The following is a 20,240-nucleotide window of genomic DNA, read 5'->3' as shown; positions in this document are numbered from 1 at the left end:
GAGGCCGCGGCCGTTGGTGGGCGTGGCCGCGCCAATCTCGCGGGAGGGCGGTTGGGCGGGCCGTTGTCCCCGCGGGCGGGGCGAGTTGCTAAGGAAATGACTGCCCGCAGCGCCGCGCCGCGCCGCGCCGGCCGGGCGGGGTCTGAAGCAGCGCCGTTTCCGCTTCCGCTCCCTCTCTGCTCCGGTCCCGTTACCGCCTCCTGGGCCGCCTCGCGCCTTTCACCGGCACCTTGCGTCGGCCGCGCAGCCGGGCCCACTCCTGCCACGCGCGCACCCGAGGCTCCGGCTCCGGCGCCGGCACGGGTCGCGCTCCGTTCGCCTGCTCCTGAGGCCGCCGGTTAGCCGCCGCCATGGGTGCCTACCTCTCCCAGCCCAACACGGTGAAGTGCTCCGGGGACGGGGTCGGCGCCTCGCGGCTGCCGCTGCCCTACGGCTTCTCCGCCATGCAAGGCTGGCGCGTGTCCATGGAGGTGAGGCGGGAGGGGCCCATAGGCTGACGGCTGTAGGGCGGGAACCTGACGGAGAAAGGGAGCCGGGGGGGATGGGGTCATCCCCGGGGAAGGGTCCGAATCGAGAGCCTGTGACCGCAGCGGCAAATTGGGGGGCGACAGTGAGAGCGGGGCCGGGGCCGAGAGGGAGCTGCCGGTGCTAGGAGACGGTGTGACGGTGGCCAGCTTGGCGGCGAGGGCTCGGCCATGTGGGGAGAGGCACCTTCCGCCCACTGACCGACCTCCCAGTGCCTTCGCGCCATCCTCTCGTGACAAACCAGCCCTCCAGGCTCGTAAACGGCGTGAGGTTTAATGTGGGAGTAAAGATGAAGAGAGGGACTATTTATCCATTGACTTTTGCTAGAGAGAGGCGGATAGATGTGAACGACTGTACTTAAAAAAAAAATGTGATGTGTGAGGCGTCTTTGGACGAGGAGTTTGACAGGAAAGGAAGCCAGGCAAATAGTCCGCTTCAAAATCTTAATACCTAGATGCCTGGCCCTGGGCACCACATGTTAATTTCAGAGGTTTGACTTGACCTCCAAGAATTGTCACTCGTTTGTATTCTTTCAGGGCCTTTCTTGGCCTTTGGAAGCCTTGAACTGTGTCAGTCACTATAATTTCTTTTAAAATTATGCCTGATGTTTTTTTGCCACTCGGAATTTCTCTAAAACTTAGTAATTGTCATTTTGCCTGTGCTTGTTGTAGCTTATAGTTTCCTTGATTTTCAATCATTTCATCAACTTTTTTTTTCTTAACCTACAGAGAACTGATTTTTTTAATAGAAAAATTTACTATCGATAAAAGGGAAAAATGGAAAAATTCTGGATAGAAAGGAGTAGTGTTGGGCAAATGGGTGTGAAACTACAAAGGAGAACAGAGAAAACTATGGTAGGAGGGAAAGGAAGAAAGACATGTGTAAGACGTGTTTTTGTGAAGAGTTTTGTGAGGTCTAGGCAGAGGAGCCAGGGAAATGCTCTAATTATGTCTGGGATCGAAGGTTTATCCACTACTAGGTGGGCTTCAGGTAACAGCCAAAAGTCTCCCTTGGGAATTTCTTCAAATCCCTCACTCCTCCCTGTGGTTAGCTCTGGAATGACAGTATAAACTTAAATGGTTTGTTCTCAGACTCAGATTTTATACCCACGGCAGACTTTATCATATGCTTAAAATCTCAGGAATGGAGAGGATCCTATATAGTTCATCTCACCACATTTTACAGCTCAAAAACCGACGCCCAGAGAGATTAGGTTACTTGTGCCTTGGTGGAAAGAATCTGTAGGATGAAAATTGTTCAAGACCTTGTACTACACACTGTTCTCATCTGTGTCAACCTGAAATAAAGCATTTATATTTCTCTATGGTGCACAGTATTGAGTTTACTGGGTGCTTGGTAAATGTAATTGTCTGGCTGGTAGAAATATCTGGATGTAGTTTCATTGTCAGTCTGAGGTTTGGGTTAGTTGGTAATTTGGAGGTTCCAGTTCTATGCCATTTTCTGTTAATATTGTAAGATTTGAGGTGACTATCTCATGTCACAGTAAGGCTTTTCCTTTGGGTTTCTCATTCCATATTTTCCACTTTCCTCTCTGCTGTGGTTGTTCCACTTCTTTGTTACTCTTTCTAGTTTCCTTTATGAATTGAGTTGCTTGGATAATCAATTTTCCAAGTCTTTTGCCCAGTGATTCTGTACTGTTTGCTTCTTCTCTGCAGGGCATTTCCCTTTATTTTTGGTTTCTCCTCTGGTAATTAGAACATAACTTTTCATCAGGGGCTGTTTGGTTTGTAGAGATCTTGCTAGACTATTCCTTAGATCCTAATCTTCCTCCTGAGAGATAACCACTTAGGGTTTTAAAATCTTATTATGCGGTTTCTGAATTTCCCTTTGTTTGAATAGTTAAGTATACCCCATCAAATCTTCTTGAAGTCCTGTTTGGGATCCTGTTCTGCTGCATTGATACTTTTGCTTCTGGCTTTGTTTCCTTTCTCCCTGAAGTATAACATAGTTTCTTTGCTATGGCAAGAAAAGAACTGACTTCTAGCCTCTTGAGTGAATCTTACCTTTTCAGAAAGTGTACTCCTGTCCCTCTTAACCTTTAGGGCTGAATTTCACCAGTTTATTAATTCTATTGACCTTATTTGCCTGGTCCTAATGATTTAGTTGAGGTAAGTTTATCACACCCATACACATTATAAAGGTTACTGAAATCCTGACTGGTGTGTAGTCAGCCTTAGAGAGTACTGTTTTATCCCTTCTCTTGAGGCAAGAATGGCAACTATCAATAGCTGGCATTTTATACTTTCTGCCTCTCTCCAGCCCCTCTTCCTGTGGAACCAGGGTGTTTTGAGGAGGGGTAATCAAAATACCACAGTTGATGTTCCCTTCCCTTCTTCCTTCTCCATGGTTTGGAGGGACCCTCAAGCTGGTTGAGGTATGTATTTTGGGGGTTAACAGGTAGGTTGTGGAAGGGTGCCTGAGAAATATATATGGAAAGGCTCTGAGTTTCTGATGTCTAATGAGAAGTCCAATCTGAAAACAGTTTTAGTTGATGTAGCCTCAAAGAGAATAGACTACTTTTAGGTTTTGGTTATGAGGTTCTCTGGAAGTGACAAAATTGCTTCCTGTGGGGAATTAGGATATATATATATATAGGCATATCTCTCTATATATATCTATCTATATATATATATCTTACATTTGTCCCTTTTAAAGGCAGCATCAATACCTAGAGTATAAATTTGAGTAGGCTAGCTGTTTATTGCCATATAGAAGCTGGCTTATTAGTGGTCACAGAGGGTCATCTAGAATTGAATGTAGATAATGTTGAGCAGAAAGTTCTTAAAGATACATGCATGACAGTTTCAATCATTATATTAATAGGGGAAATATAAAATGAGATACCACAAGCATGCTGTGGGGTTCCACTTGAGAGAGGGCATCTGAGGCAGAAGAGCATTTATTGTTTGTACCTCAGATTAGTGTCTCATCTGTAGCTTAAAGCACTTTTTACTTACTGAACCAGATCAGAATTCCTTTGTCTAGGATACAGTTAAGCAACTTTCATAAAAGGGCATTCTTTTTGATCAGCATGCAGTTCCTGTTCTTTACAATTCAAAATTAGCATGAAATGATATCAAATGTATGTCCATTAATATGGAGAAATTGTTTTCTACTATACTATTCCTTTATAAGTTTTCAAGCAACTGTAAGTTAAGGTCAGAACTTATTTCTCAAGATTTCAAGAATATTTTACATTATTTCTGTTGCCCAATCCCCTAGCAGTTAATACTGCTTCTGAACCCCTGACCCTCTATTGGGTTACCATCTTGGAATTATACTTTGAGAGGTAAGGGCTTGAATTTGAGTGTAGAAATTTGACAGATCTGATCAGTAGTTCTTACCACCGTTAGCTGCCATTAAAATTGTGCTGTCTGGAAGCACAAATCTTTAGAACTGAAAACATCACTGATTTTTAATGACACACTGTAAACTGAGTACCAGTTCCAGTGGAGTTGTTTTCTGTTTCCCTCTAAGTCTAGCTCAGAGATGGAGTGTGTCAACTTTTAATCATGTATAGTACTTGAAAATGTATATACAGGTCCCTTTTTAAACAACTGTATCGAGATATAATTCAGGTACCATATCCATTTAAAGTGTACATTTCAATAGTTAATGTACTCACAGAGTTGTGCAGCCATCACCACTATTAATTTTAGAACATTTTCATCACCCGAAAAAGAAATCTTGTAGCCATTATTAGTCGCTCCCTATCCCCCCTCCTCTAACCCCTGGCAACCACTAATTTACATTATGTCTTATGGATTTGTTTATTCTGAACATTTCATATAAATATGTCACCTTTTATGTCTGGTTGCTTTTTACTAAACAATATATATATTTTTTTAAATTTTATTTATTTATTTATTAATTTTTGGCTGCGTTGGGTCTTCGTTGCTGCGTGCCGGCTTTCTCTAGTTGCGATGAGCTGGGGCTACTCTTCATTGCAGTGCACAGGCTTCTCATTGCAGTGGCTTCTCTTGTTGCGGAGCACGGACTCTAGGCACGCGGGCTTCAGTAGTTGGGGCGTGCAGGCTCAATAGTTGTGGCTCGCAGGCTCTAGAGCACGGGCTCAGTAGTTGTGGCACATGGGCTTAGTTGCTCCGTGGCATGTGGGATCTTCCTGGACCAGGGCTCGAAACCATGTCCCCTGCATTGACAGGTGGATTCTTAACCACTGCACCGCCAGGGAAGCCCCTAAACAACATTTTTAAGGGTCATCCAGGTTGTATCATGAATCAATCAGTACGTCATTCCTTTTTATGGCTGAATAATCTTCCATTGTATGCACATTTTGTTTATTCATCCATCAGTTGATGGTGGTTTGGATTTTCACGTTTTGGCTATTATGAATAATGGTGCTATGAGTATTCATGTTCAAATTTTTGTGTGGAAATAAGTTTTATTTCTCTTGAGTATATTCCTAGGAGTAGAATTGCTAGGTCATATAGTAACTGCACGTTTAACATTCTGAGGAACTGCCTAACTATTTTCCAAAGTGGTTGCGCCATTTTACATTTCTACCAGCAGTATATGAGGGTGTCAGTTTTTTTACCTCCTCCCTACACCTGTTATCTTTTTTTTTTTCCTCCAATTGTAGCCATTCTGGTGGGTGTGAAATGGTGTTTCATTGTGGTTTTCTTGTATTTCCGTGATGGCTAATGATGTTTGAGCATTTTTCCTTGTGTTTATTGGCCGTTTCTGTACTCTTGGAGAAATGGCTGTTCAGATCCTTTGTCCTTTTTTTTTTTGGCCATGCCGAGCAGCATGTGGGCATGGGGGATCTTAGTTCCCCAACCAGGGATCGAACCTGTGCTCCCCTGCAGTAGAAGTGCAGAGTCTTAACCACTGGACTGCCAGGGAAGCCCCTGTTGGTGTCCTTTGAAGCACAAAAGTTATTAATTTTGATGAAGTCCAGTTTATCTGTTAAGAGTTTTATAGTTTTGGCTCTTACATTTAGGTCTGTGATCCATTTTGAGTTAATTTTTGTGTATGGCGTAAAGAAGGGGTCCAAGTTCAAACTTTTACATCTGGATATGTGTTTGTTCCAGTGTCGTTTGTTTTTGTTTTTTTAGGTATTTATTTATTTATTTGGCTGCATCGGGTCTTAGTTGCAGCACGCAGGATCTTCGTTGCAGCATGCGGGCTTCTCTTTAGTTGTGGCGCATGGGCTCTAGAGCGCGAGGGCGTTGCAGCTCAGGGCTTAGTTGCCCCGTGGCATGTGGGATCTTAGTTCCCTGACCAGGGATCGAACCTGCATCCCCTTCATTGGAAGGCAGATTCGTAACCACTGAACCACCAGGGAAGTCCCCATCATTTGTTAAGAAGCGTATTCTTTTCCCTATCTGAATTATCTTGGCATCATTGTTTAAGGTCAATTGACCATAAATATGAGGGTTTATTTCTGGACTCTTAATTCCATTCCATTGATCTATGTACCACACTGTCTTGGGTTACTATAGCTTTGTGGTTTTGAAGTTGGGAAGTACGAGTCTTCCAGCTTTGTTCCTTTTCTTGTTTCTTCTTTTCTGGGTCCCTTGTATTTCCATATGAACTTTAGGATCAGCTTGTCAGTTTCAGTACAAAAGGCGTCTGGGATTTTGATAGGAATTGTTCTGAATTTGTAGATATATTGATGAGTATTACTATCTTAATGATATTAAGTCTATAGTTTTCTTGTGATGTCTGTCTCGTTTTGGTATCAGGATAATACTGGCTTCATAGAATGAGTTGGTAAGTGTCACCCCGTCTTCTGTATTTTGGAAGAGTTTGTGAAGAATTGCTATTAATTAGTCTTTAAATATTTGGTAGAACTCACCAGTGATGCCATCTGAGACTGGGCTTTTCTTTGTAGGAAGTTTGTTTGTTTGGTAAAATACACATAACATAAAATTTACCATCTTAACCATTTAAAATGTACAGTTCAGTAGCATTAAGTAAATTCACATTGTTGTGCAACCAGTCTCCAGAATTCTTTTCATCTTGCAAAACTGAAACTCTATACCTATTAAACCACTCCCCATTCCCCCTTCCCCCAGCCCCTGACAACCACTGTTCTACTTTCTGTCTCTATGAATTTGACTGCTCTGGGTACCTCATATAAAGACAGATTTGTCTTTATGACTGGCTTATTTCACATAGCATAATGTCCTCAGCGTTCATCCATGTTATAGCATGTGTCAGAATTTCCTTTCTTTTTAAGGCTTAATGATGTTCCTTTGTATGTATATATCACATTTTGTTTATCCATTCATCTGTTGATGAACACATGGGTTTTTCTACTTTTTGGCTCTTGTGAACAAAGCTGCTATGAACATGGGTGTGTAAATATCTCTTTGAGACCCTAATGGGAAGCTTAAGATCAAGGTGTCTGGAGAGGGCCCACTTCTTGGTTCATAGTGGCTGTGTTTTAGCTGTGTCCTCACAAGGCAGAGGACCTCTCTGGGGTCTTTTATAAGGGCACTGATTTCATTCATGAGGGCTCATCTGTCATGACTTAATTACCCCCAAAGGCCCTACCTCCAAATACCATCACTTTGGCCATGAAGTTTCAACATAGGAATGTTCGGGAGACACAAAACATTCAGTCTATAGCACAGTGGTAATACATGCATATAATTTTAAAAGTCAGACAGTAATACATGACTTTTTAAAACTAAAAATGTAGTTCCCTTTCCAACCACCTTCAAAAGTTTTATCTTGAATTGCAAAGATTTAGATAAATTTAAGTATCATAAACCTAAGTGGTTGATCAAGTGACACAGGAGCCTTTGTGGATGTATTTGTAACCTTAGGAAATTGACATCAGGAAAGATAACCAGGTCTTTATTAATAGCAGATCCACTGGTGTCTAGAAGGTCAGAAGGGGCTGTGTGATATATAATTTAGTAAAGCAAGACCTAAGAGCCTTCATTCAGGTGATCTGTGTATTCTGCATCATTTCTTTCTTACCATCTCAGTGGTTATTGTGTTATGATACAACTTTAGGTTTTGGGTAGTAAATGAAGGAGGAGGTATCCCTAAGATATTTGTTCTGAGGCAGCTGGGAACTCACCATCATAAGCAAACATCCTGCTGTGTTACAGAACATACTGTTAGGCCCCAGCGCTGTAAAGAAATTTAAGACAATCTGTTTTCATGCTGTTTTGGACCTAGGACTCCCTTTTCCCCTATGGAATGTTGGATAACAATACAAGATAGCATATGCTGAATGCCAAATTATTGGTAGAAGCAATAAATATTGAAAGAGCTCGGGTGGGGAATGATCACAGAGTATTGGTGTGATGAAGAAAGATCTCTTGGAGGTGGTGAGACTAACTGGACCTTTAGGAAAGAGTATAAATGGTAACAAATGGGGAGGAGGAAAGTGGGAGAAGAAAAGTATTAGAAGAAAGGATAGGAGGAAAGACTGAAGCAGGGCATGCTTACTACTTTGCTGGGGTAGGGTATTCACTATCAAGATTGTCAGGAGTAGTTTCTTTTGGGGAATGGTATGAGTTAAAGAGGTTAGGTTATGGAGATGGATAGGAATGATTACTGAGTGCCTTAAATTGCCAGTAACTTGTATGGAATTAATCTAATGCAGTAGAGTCCATTGAAGGGCCTAGCAATAAAATGTTATATTAGGGAGATTAATCTGGCAGCTGGATGTATGTAGGCTGGATTACAGGGGGCAGAGACTAGAGACAGGAGAGGAGTTAAAATACCATTAAGAATAAAGTAATCCAGGATCACAATTATGAGGGAAAAGTCAGCAGGACTCAGTAATGGTTGGTGGAAGACAGCCAGGAAGTCAAGGAGGACTGATATTAGGTGTTGCTAGGAGAGTTAAGATTCCATTGACAGAAATAAGACATGTAGGGGAAGCTCTGATTTTTGGGGGGACTGCTGAGTTCCTGTTTACATATATTAAGCTTGAGGTGGAGAAGGGATATCCTGTAGAAACAGGCAATTGGAGGTATAGAACTACAGTTCTTCACAGAACCCAAGAGAACTTTCGAGAAAGCTGACATGGTTTGTACTATTTAATTACATACAGCCGTTGGGGAGAATGAAGCCTGCAAAATGGCTATTTGGATTGCTGTTATAGTGATTGCCTGCTTCTTGAAGTATGATCTTGCAGGAGAAGGGTTTGAGTTTAAGAGGAAATGTTAATCTAGAAAGAGAGGAGAGGGACTTCCCTGGTGGCGCAGTGGTTAAGAACCCGCCTGCCAATGCAGGGGACACAGGTTCAAACCCTGAGCCGGGAAGATCCCACATGCCACGGAGCAGCTAAGCCCATGTGCCACAACTACTGATCCTGCACTCTAGAGCTCGTGAGCCACAACTACTGAGCCCATGTGCCACAGCTCCTGAAGCCTGCACACATAGAGCCAGTGCTCCGCAGCAAGAGAAGCCACCGCAGTGAGCAGCCCACTTGACACAACTGGAGAAAGCCTGCGCACAGCAACGAGGACCTAACGTAGCCAAAAATAAGTAAATAAATTTATTTTAAAACGATAGAGGAGAAATATTGCTTCTGAGGCAGAAGTGAAGGAGATGTTAGATACAGCTATGGAGAAATTTTGAGTTAGAATAGGGAAGATGAGGTAGATCTTGAAATAAGACCTTGATCTAAGTAAAGTAAGAGGTTAGCTCATCTGCTGTGAGTGAAAGGAAAGTAACATTGAGACCTTGGATAATGTGGGAAAGGTTTGTGCCTGACTGTGGTTAATATATTTAAGAGTCTATGCAGAATAGAGAAAAAAGTGCTAAATGGAAGTAGTCACCACAATCAACATGATTTCATGACATTTTATGACTGGCAATACTTAGTGGCTCTGATTCAAGTGTGAAGAAAGCTTTTGCTCGGGTTATACAAGGTTGGATGAGTTTTTCTAGATTGCTAAGAGACAGAGTTGAAATATGCAGTACTTAGCTCTGACTCAGAAAAGGACAGAGACAGACAAAGGTAAAGGTATTGAAGCTATGATTGAAGATATAAGGGGGAAATTGAAGTGCTTAGAGAAGGTAGAGCAGTTCCAAGTGATATAGATCCAACACCTCACCAAGAAGTTGAGGAGAAGGTAATGTGGAGTGGTTCTAGGAACTGAGACCTCAAGGCATAAGATGAGTCTTCATTGTGGGCATTCCTCTTTGAGAAAAAGGATAGAGAAGACAAATGTGATAGAGAAAACTAAATTTCAGAGCAGAATATATATACTTATATATTACGTTCCAGTATACAAAGAATTTTTACATGTTTTACATCATCATCATGATAGTCCTGTGATGATATGAGTAATGTAGATATTCTTATTCCATACTATAGAGGGTAAAATTGAGGCACACCAATAGATAGCTGACCAGAGATCACACAGTATATGGTAGCTTGGCAGCTTAAGGACAACCATAGGTTTCTTTTGTTGTGGTCATTATTCAGAATGGAACGATATGGCTAACTGTATAAAAATAAAAATCTTGAAGAGTAGGATATAATTATTACTCAGATTTCACCCTCCACTAAGTTTGATGTGTGATCTTACAGACTTCTAACATATACATAGATACTTTATTTTTTGCTTTTTATCACAATATATTGTGAACTCATTTCTAAATGAATACATATTCATCATTTCTAACAGCTGCATATATTCCATTGGAGGGATGTACTGTTTGTCATCTAATCTATTCATGGAAATTTAGATGGTTATAATTGTTTTTTATTGTAAATAATGCTGTAATGAACATTCTTCATATCTTTGCTTCCTTGTGTCAGTAGTCCCATAAAATAAACTTTTAGAAGTCAAATTACTAGATCAAAAGACATGCACATTGTGGTACATATTACCAAATTGCCCTCCAGGAAAATGAGTAATTTATATTCCTATTTGATCAGAGTACATGAGAATGTGTTTTCATCTTCACTCTTATTATTACTGGATACTATTAATCTTTTTCATCATTCTAATTTGCACAAAATGATAATTCCTTGTTTTTTTAATGTTCATTTCTTTGATTACTATTGAGGTTAAATATTTTTTCCTGTGTTCACTGTTGCTAGATCTGCTTCAAAGTCACATGATCTTGTGAGGAACAGATGAGAAGTCAAAAAGATTTTTTTAAATAGAGGTGTGGGTTCAAAAGAGATAGTACACCAACCTAAACATCCATCAACAGATGAATGGATAAAGAAGATGTGACACATATATACAATGGAATATTACTCAGCCATAAAAAGAAACGAAATTGAGTTATTGGTAGTGAGGTGGATGGACCTAGAGTCTGTCTTACAGAGTGAAGTAAGTCAGAAAGAGAAAAACAAATACAGTGTGCTAACGCATATATATATGGAATCTAAAGCAAAACAAAACAAAAAAAACGGTACTGATGAACCTAGTTACAGGGCAGGAATAAAGAGGTGGACATAGAGAATGGACTTGGGAACATGGGGTGGGAGGGGGAAGCTGGGGCGAAGTGAGAGTGTCATCGACATATATACACTACCGAATGTAAAATAGTTGGCTGGTGGGAAGGAGCAGCATAGCACGGGGATTGGCTCGGTGCTTTGTGATGACCTAGAGGGGTGGGATAGGGAGGGTGGGAGGGAGATGCAAGAGAGAGAGGATATGGGGACATGTGTATGCATATGGCTGATTCACTTTGTTGTGCAAAAGAAACTAACACAGTATTGTGAAGCAATTATACTCCAATAAAGATCTATTTTTAAAAAAAAGATGATACAGCTGTGATTTAGAGTACGTTGCAGGACAGAGAAAGACCAGTTGATTCTCTTGTCCACTGGGAAGCAGTGGACAGGAAGAGTGCTCCTCTCTCGTCTACCAAAAGAGTGAAATTAGTTGGACCAGCCTCTCAAATTTTAGCATATATTGAGTCTTTTTAAAAAGACATTTCATTTACTTTTGAAAAAGCTAAACATTCCCATGGTTAAGTCTTGCCCCCATCAGTCTGTCTGCACCCTCATGCCCTCCCACAGTTTACTTTTATTAGTTTTCTGAGTGTCCTTGTAGTATTAAAGTATGAGAAGACAAATGTCTATTCCTATGCTCCCTCCTATACAGAAAGCAGCGTACTAAATATATCATTATGCACTTTGTTTTATTTAACAAAATATCTTGGAGATCTTCCATGGATTTTTTTTGTTTGTGTTTTTTTTTTTTAAGGAAAGCAATATTTGTGGATCTCCAGTATTCACTAAAATAATTTTAATGTAATGTTACTTATATGTGTACAAACATAGAACTGGACATAAATTACATGCCAACAAACCAAACTACAAAATCAACAGAATTAAAATCAACATAAATGTGACAAAACTGTTTTGCTGAAACTAATCAGACACTCACAGCATGACCAAGGTAGTGACAGCTGAGGTACAGTTTCTTATGGGTTTAGCATACCTGTGCTATACTGTGTCCCATGCCGATTCTCTCACTGCCTTTGTCATCCAACCCATCCCTTCTCACTTCCTCTTTATTTCACAGCACTACCATCTTTCCATGTGAATTACGCCATCATTCTATATGATTTACCTATTTATTGTGTTTGTTGTCTATATCCCTCACTAGAATATAAGTGTTTTATGAAGTGTGGGTCTTTATTTTGTTCACTGATATATCCTGAGCACCCAGAACACATAGATCCTGGGGGTGAGGCTAAGAGGCAGTTGTGTCAGTGACCATAGATAGGCCATCAGAGGCCTTCTGTGGACGCCCATTAGCTTCTGGGGCACTTTCTCCTGGAGACAATCAGAGGGAAATACAAGAAAGAGTAGCTCCTTTTCAGTGCTCTCCTTCCCTACTTTAAAACCCTAAGTTTTTTTTGGGGGGGGGTTGTTTTTTTTTTAAGTGAGTTTTTTGTTGTTGTTGTTGTTTTGGCTGTGTTGGGTCTTCGTTTCTGTGCGAGGGCTTTCTCTAGTTGCAACGAGCGGGGGCCACTCTTCATCGCGGTGCACGGGCCTCTCACTGTCGCGGCCTCTCTTGTTGCGGAGCACAGGCTCCAGACGCGCAGGCTCAGTAGTTGTGGCTCACGGGCCCAGTTGCTCCGCGGCATGTGGGATCCTCCCAGACCAGGGCTCAAACCCGTGTCCCCTGCATTGGCAGGCAGACTCTCAACCACTGCGCCACCAGGGAAGCCCCTTTTTTTAAATTTATTTTTGGCTGAGTTGGGTCTTCTTTGCTGCACGTGGGCTCTCTATAGTTGCGGTGCACGGGCTTCTCATTGTGGTGGCTTCTCTTGTTGCAGAGCACGGTGTCTAGGTGTGTGGGCTTAAGTAGTTGCGGCACACAGTCTCAGTAGTTGTGGTGCACGGGCTTAGTTGCTCTGCGGCATGTGGAATCTCCCCGGCCCAGGGATCAAACCCGTGTCCCCTGCCTTGGCAGGCAGATTCTCAGCTACTGCACTACCAGGGAAGCCCCCTAAGTTTTATATTCTAGACTTGTATAATGAAGGAATAGTCTTACTTTAGTGACAACAGAACTACTACACTCAGATCTCCTGACTATCAATATAATTAGAAATTTTAAAATACTAATACCTGAAAGACAAAGGAGAACTATTAACTTTACTAACTAATCAAAGTAAATAGCTAGGGGCTTCCCTGGTGGCGCAGTGGTTGAGAGTCCGCCTGCTGATGCAGGGGACACGGGTTCGTGCCCCGGTCCGGAAGATCCCACATGCCGCGGAGCCGCTGGGCCCGTGAGCCATGGCCGCTGAGCCTGTGCGTCCGGAGCCTGTGCACCACAACGGGAGAGGCCACAACAGTGAGAGGCCCGCGTACTGCCAAAAAAAAAAAAAAAAAAAAGTAAATAGCTATTTAAATCCTTTTTGTCTGTAGAGAATACCTGAAAGGAAGGTTGGGTTGTTTTCCAAGATGGGGCAGGGTAAGCGGCGGTACCCTTTTATCTAGGTCTGACAGTCTTGCCTGAACTTAGGCTTAGCCAGTAATATTAGTTTGGGTGGCAGTTTTATTAATAGAAGAATTTGATCAAGCCCAGCCTCCCAAATAAAATGCTCGTGTAGCAGGACCATTGCCAATTTCTCTTCAGGTGTGCTGTGCCTTCAGAGTTAAATGGTGTCTCAGTTCCAGCTGGGGATAGGAGATGGGACGGCTGATTTAATGGGGCATTGTGAATTCCAGTTAACAAGTACTACACACAGTGTACTTTAATAACTATTTGTTGAAAATAATAGTTATTCTTTTGTAAATATATCCTCTGCCTAGCCTTGGGGGTGACTTCTTAAGTGAGTTAAACTTTAAGAGAAAAGGGGAGTAATTTGTTTAGATGGTGGTTTTGGGGGGGTGGGGAGTAGTGAGTGTATATAGCTTTACCAATTTCTAGTGCTTTCACTCAGGCTGTCTTAGGATTCTCCTAGAAACTTTTTAGGTCAGTAATGCCCTCAAGTCGCTTTTTGCTATCTTCCCTAACATTTTCTTCCTTTAAGTTCACTGATTCATAGAATGGGCCTGGAAGTGACTTTAAAGATCCTTTATTCTGTAGTTGCCACAAATCCAAAAGGGTCAGGTCTAGAGTTCCAACAGCCAAACATTCTGCCATCTGTACTGAGATCTCCTAGGCTGAGGCTGCTAGACTGCAGAGGTAGTGACCTGATTCATCTCTTTCCCTTCTTCCCTCCCTCCTTCCTTTCCTTTTTCCCCCTCCCTTCCTTCCTCCCTCCTGTGTACTGTTCTTATTTATCATCCCATCTTCCTTTCTTATTTCTAGGCCATGTAGGTCAGCCAGGGAAGGGTTAGTGAGGTTAAGGTGTGAAGGCAATCCTTAATGACCTGAGGTGCACAAGGAAGAATACCCTTTGACCGTAAGAAATGCTGATTATGCTCTTTTTCCTAGGATGCTCACAACTGTATTCCTGAGCTGGACAGTGAGACAGCTATGTTTTCTGTCTACGATGGACATGGAGGTAACTTTAGCAGATCATATGGTAACATTCTAGGACCCCACTTCCAGGTCCTTCGTTCTTTTACTTTCCAGGGTTCTGGTCCTCAGATAAGATTTCCTGCCTAGTGCTGTTTTTCTCTATTCTGCCATTCTTCCTTCCCAGGAGGATAGTGTATTGGTTCTTAATCTCACCAGGCCTTGTTTTAATCCAAGAAGCCTCTTCCTACATTAGCATTTATCTCTTTTTCACTGAAATCTAAGTATACAGGCGAGAAAAGACATGGGATATATTAATATAGCCCTGACAGAGGTGATGGTGAAATCCATTTTCTTGGTCAGAACTTCCCAAAACATTGTCTTTTAAATAGGTTTCAGTTGTGCTAAGATAGTCATCTCCTCAATCCTTGGGATTCACTTTAGAATGGTGTGCTGATATTATATCACTTTCTGTATGTGTGAAGCTATGCTCTGGGTGACTTTACCTTTGTTCTAGGGGAGGAAGTTGCCTTGTACTGTGCCAAATATCTTCCTGATATCATCAAAGATCAGAAGGCCTACAAAGAAGGCAAGCTACAGAAGGTCTGTCTTCCCACACTGTTCATTCTCCATTTCTGAAGACTTTCCCTTTTTTTCCAGTCCTTGGCTTTTCCTTTTTCATTGCCACCCAACTTCTTCTTACTGTATTTTTTAAAGAATTCTGTACCTAAAATGAGCTTATTCCCACTTGATCCTTTTAGAGCTACCTTATTGATTCCTAAGTCTCTAAACTGTTTTTTATTTGTCTGTGAGTATCTCACAGCTTGGTGGATCACACTCTAATTTGCATCTCATCCTCGTGCCCAGGCTTGTGTATAGGCAGTTCATTTTGTACCCGCGTACTTCTTCCTACATTTGCCTCATACTAGTTTGATTATATTCAGGCTTTGGAAGATGCCTTCCTGGCTATCGATGCCAAACTGACCACTGAGGAAGTCATTAAGGAGCTGGCGCAGATTGCAGGGCGACCCACTGAGGATGAGGATGAAAAAGAAAAAGTAGCTGATGAAGATGATGGTGAGTGTGGCATCTTTTGTTTGAGAGGAAATCGGCATATTAAAGAACTGTTCTTTAATACATATTAGTTGTGTGTCAATTCTGAAAGATCGCTTCCTAGGGACCTGGGAAATGCTTATGTTAAAGAATCTCCTGTACTACAGGTGGTTATGAAAAGGAGAGAGAGGATTAACCTTTGTTGAGTTCATAGTGTTGTAGTTGTAAGCATTTTTATATACATCATCTTTTGTCATTGCGATTGGGTCTTTCTGGTTCATTTTAATGTTTATGTGATCTTTTTTTTAAGACTGGAGCTGCCTTTAGCCATAACAGCCAGTCATTAAGCCTGAGCCCTAGGCCTGGACTAGTAGCATTGTGGACTTTCTGGGTCCTCAGCCAGATTAGGGTTTCCAACTTACCAATAAAAAATGAGAGGTGATAGGGAACACATATAGTAACTAGTATTCCTTTGACTAAGAAGGGAGTGCAAGACAAAGACCAAAGGAAGTCTCTGGAGGCTGATGTTACTTGAGGAAAAGGGAGCAAAGGGCTCTTCTTCTGAGATTTGATAAGTGAGAAGAGCCTTAGGAGTGGGAGGTGGTGGGGAAGTTGGAACTCAGGTTGCAAGGGCTGTGTAGGTAGTAAGGGACTGATTCCCTGAGGAGTCTGGCATGGGGTGCTGATTTAGCCTCTCCCCTGCAGTGGACAATGAGGAGGCTGCACTGCTGCATGAAGAGGCTACCATGACTATTGAAGAGCTGCTGACACGCTACGGGCAGAACTGTCACAAGGGTGCTCCCCACAGCAAATCTGGAGCTGGGACAGGCGAGGAACCAGGGTCCCAGGGCCTCAATGGGGAGGCAGGACCTGGGGACCCATCTAGGGAAACTTCTTCAGAGGAAAATGGCCCCACAGCCAAGGCTCACACGGGCCTTTCCTCCAACTCGGAATGTGGGACTGAGGCAGGCCAAGGTGGGGAGCCTGGCACTCCCACTGGTGAGGCTGGGCCTTCTTGCTCTTCAGCCTCCGACAAGCTGCCTCGAGTTGCTAAGTCCAAGTTCTTTGAGGACAGTGAGGATGAGTCAGATGAGGCGGAGGAGGAGGAGGAAGACAGCGAGGTAAGGGCCCAGTGGGGGCAGATAGACGTTGAAGTTGTAGAGAGGGCCTGGTTGGTCGCCGTGCATAGCTTTCTACTCTTTTCTGTCTCCTATTTTGACATCATCCCCCAACTACAGTCTAAGCTTTTTAAAAATTCATTATCTCCACCAACATGGGTACCATTAGCCCTCTTAACCTCTTTGTTGACATTATAACAAACAGATCTAGTTCTGGCCTTTCAGACTCTGTCTCCTAGAGAGAGAACAAGAAGTTGGTGGTTGTTACTTTGGATATTTGGGTGTTTCTTTTTCTGGGCAACTTATTTTCTGGTCATGTTGCCTGGAAGGTGCTTTTGGCTAGCAGCTCTGGCCTTCCCCGAGGTTTCCTGCTAGTGACCGCTGAACCTAGTTCAAGATATTAGTTATATCCATCCTAGTCCTCTCTCCCGTCCTCCACATTTTTCCATCATGATCATATATTTGCATCTTTCAGTGTTTAAGGATCTATGTTCAGTCAGGGCCTCTTGGTTCTGAGCGTGAGTTGAGGGGAGGGGGCAAGGAGGTCATCTCAGTCTCAGTAGCCTGGGATTGTCCCTCTGGCAGGAATGCAGTGAGGAAGAAGATGGCTACAGCAGTGAAGAGGCAGAGAATGAGGAAGACGAGGATGACACTGAGGAGGCTGAAGAGGATGAGGAAGAAGAAGAGGAGATGATGGTGCCTGGGATGGAAGGCAAAGAGGAGGTGTGTGGGGAAAGGAGGGCAATGAGTCTGGAAAGCCAAGAGGCCAAGTGTGAATTCTCTGATTTTGATTTTGGGAGAAGGGTCCCCTTCCTATCTTAGCACTGAAGTCATGGTCATGGAGGGATTTACTCTGCAAGGGGAATTAGGCCTTTTGGGTAGAATTATCTCAGAAAAGGGGGAGAGCATGCTCTATCTGGAAAGATTAAAGCTATGCTCCTCCTGTCTGTTAAAGTGCTCTTGGTGGTCCTAGTGAGATGAGAAGACATAGGGGAATGATTAGAGCTGGTGTCCAGAAGCTCCCATGATGGTCCCTTTCTTCCTTTTAAGCCTGGCTCTGACAGTGGTACAACAGCGGTGGTGGCTCTGATACGAGGGAAGCAGTTGATTGTAGCCAATGCAGGAGACTCCCGCTGTGTGGTGTCTGAGGCTGGCAAAGCTTTAGACATGTCCTATGACCACAAACCGGAGGATGAAGTGGAGCTAGCACGCATCAAGAATGCTGGTGGCAAGGTCACCATGGATGGGCGAGTCAATGGTGGCCTCAACCTCTCCAGAGCCATTGGTAAGGGCCAAGAAACTATGGGAAAAACTTCTGGGGTCTTGTTCTCTGTTCCAGACTACCTATAGCAAACTTTTATCTTCATGGCCTTTTTATCTTTCCAAGTATTTTTGTATCTACTACCTATGTCCCTTAATCATCTCTATGAAATAGGTAAAATAGGTATCATTTCTAGATGATGGAAAAACAGGTTAGTGACTGACCTAAGGTTCAGTAACCCAAAGACAGGGCTGAAACCAGAAAAATTAGAACTCACTTCTCCATTCCACTAGATTATGGAACTTTGTAAAGAAGGGAAATAAATGGCAGGGTTTGACTGGCCTCAAACACAAATCTGTGCGAAGTGCTCAAACTACTTACTCACCATCCATGCATTCCTTTACTTCAGGAGACCACTTCTACAAGAGAAACAAGAACTTGCCACCTGAGGAACAGATGATTTCGGCCCTTCCTGACATCAAGGTGCTGACTCTCACTGACGATCACGAATTCATGGTCATTGCCTGTGATGGCATCTGGTAAGCACTGGCGAACACCCTAAAATTCCCTTTTTTCCCCTGCAGCATTACTTCTCTTCTAGGGCTCTGAGCTGCTTTATCTTCCTTTTAATGGCTGTAGTCAGCCCCTTTTCTCAGGCTGCTCTAGAATTAGAGCCTAGATAGGCAGCAGCTTGGTGTCAAGACCCCCAAGCCTAAGGCAAAGTTGAGAAAAATCTCTGTGGGTGTTTACGTTGGCCTGAGCCATCTGTGACCTCTATCCTCTACTCTGCCTTGCTGGGACTAAAGAAGATTCTTACTGTTGTTTTTGACCCCAGGAATGTGATGAGCAGCCAGGAAGTTATAGACTTTATTCAATCGAAGATCAGCCAGCGTGATGAAAATGGGGAGCTTCGGTTATTGTCATCTATCGTGGAAGAGGTAAGTCCCAGGGTAGAGGAGAGAGGGTGTCTGGTCTGTGTATCCAAGGTTTTCTCTTTTGGCCTGAGTTAAGACCAGAGCCTGGGAGTATCACTAATTACTGACAGATACTAAACTCTGACTAGAAAGTTTCACTTTCCCTCATTTCCCTGACTTATCCTTATGCCTCATGCACTAGCAAGTGGCCTGTTTTGTGACCCCTGTTGCCCGTTCCCCCCCCTTCTGCCACCCTGTCTCAGCAAGGCCAGCCCTTTGAGACTTTAGGTTCCCAGAAAGGTTTTCAAACCCTGAAGCTGAGCTACCCCATCCCTTTTGTAGCTGCTGGATCAGTGCCTGGCACCAGACACTTCTGGGGACGGTACAGGATGTGACAACATGACCTGCATCATCATTTGCTTCAAGCCCCGAAACACAGCAGCACTTCAGCCAGAGAGTGGCAAGCGGAAACTGGAGGAGGTGCTCTCTACTGAGGAGGCTGAAGAAAATGGCAACAGTGACAACAAGAAGAAGGCCAAGCGGGACTAGCAGTTGTCCAGACCCCTGCCCACCTAGACTGTTTTCTGAGCCCTCCAGACTGAGACTGAGTTTTGTCTTTTTCTTTAGCCTTAGCAGTGGTTATGAGGTGTGCAGGGGGAGCTGGGTGGCTTTGCTCAGCCCATTCCAAAGAGGGCTCTCCCTCCACACAGCAGCCTGGGAGCCTCTGCTGTCCTCCCCAGCCGCCTCCTTGCTCCTTGGGGCTCATCACCGGTTCTGTGCCTGTGCTCTGTTGTGTTGGAGGGAAGGACTGGTGGTTCTGGTTTTTACTCTGTGAACTTTATTTAAGGACATTCTTTTTTATTGGCGGCTCCATGGCCCCCAGCCGCTTGTACCCGCTCTCTGTTGTACACTTTCAGTCAACACTTTTTCAGACTAAAGGCCAAAACCTAATCGTGCCCATGGTGTCCTTTTTTCTCTGCTGCCATCCTGTCCAGACCACCCACCCAGGATGCCCTGGCTCCATAGTTGGCCCCCACCAGTAGCATCGACCTAGCCCTTCCCTGTGTGTGGGTGGTGTGGTGTAGTGTGGTGTGTGTGGGTGGTGTGGTGCGTGGGTGTGTGTGGTGTGTGTGTGTGTGTGCGGTGTGTGTGTGGTGTGTGTGCGCGCGCGGGCGCGCACCTGCCCACCTACCTGCCTGCCTGTGATGTGCGAGACTCAGGGAGAGAGAGGGGGGTCGGTTATGGTAACTCCCTGAGCCGCTGGCTGCCTGGCCTGGCGTCGCGGCTCGTCCTCACCCCCTCCTAGGGTGGGGAACGATTTCCCTGTTCCTCCAGGGAGGGGTCAGGACCGGCCAGGCGACCCTTAAGACTAAAGCCAGGGTCACGGTTTGACCTGCCCTCCTTGCCGGCCAGTTTTCATCTGATCCCTGATTGGCTCGCCCGCTTGCTTCCGTCACAATCACTTCCTGGTCAC

The 20,240-nt window shown here is 43.7% G+C and overlaps 1 protein-coding gene across 1 annotated transcript; it reads left to right on the top strand.

The window, feature by feature from the left end:
* Positions 1 to 162: 162 nt before the first annotated feature.
* On the top strand, positions 163 to 19,722 carry PPM1G (protein phosphatase, Mg2+/Mn2+ dependent 1G). Its single transcript, XM_082643109.1, has 10 exons — positions 163 to 470; positions 14,397 to 14,466; positions 14,938 to 15,023; positions 15,365 to 15,497; positions 16,179 to 16,594; positions 17,177 to 17,314; positions 17,642 to 17,876; positions 18,262 to 18,391; positions 18,688 to 18,790; positions 19,109 to 19,722. The coding sequence occupies exons 1-10, from the start codon at positions 351 to 353 to the stop codon at positions 19,313 to 19,315; spliced, it is 1,638 nt and encodes a 545-aa protein (XP_082499235.1). The 5' UTR covers positions 163 to 350; the 3' UTR covers positions 19,316 to 19,722.
* Positions 19,723 to 20,240: the final 518 nt, after the last annotated feature.

The sequence above is a fragment of the Mesoplodon mirus genome (assembly GCF_964341445.2).
Source record: "Mesoplodon mirus genome assembly, chromosome: 14".
NCBI classification, from domain to species: Eukaryota; Metazoa; Chordata; class Mammalia; order Artiodactyla; family Ziphiidae; genus Mesoplodon; species Mesoplodon mirus.
The sequence above is the reverse complement of the archived record's forward strand: the minus strand, read 5'-3'. Positions and strand labels throughout refer to the sequence as shown.

Bases quoted from the DNA above. Each gene is read 5' to 3' on its own strand.
- PPM1G (XM_082643109.1), top strand. From the start codon at position 351: ATGGGTGCCTACCTCTCCCAGCCCAACACGGTGAAGTGCTCCGGGGAC. The intron at 14,467-14,937 runs GTAACTTTAGCA...CCTTTGTTCTAG, and splicing joins TGTCTACGATGGACATGGAG to GGGAGGAAGTTGCCTTGTAC. The intron at 18,392-18,687 runs GTAAGCACTGGC...TTTTGACCCCAG, and splicing joins ATTGCCTGTGATGGCATCTG to GAATGTGATGAGCAGCCAGG.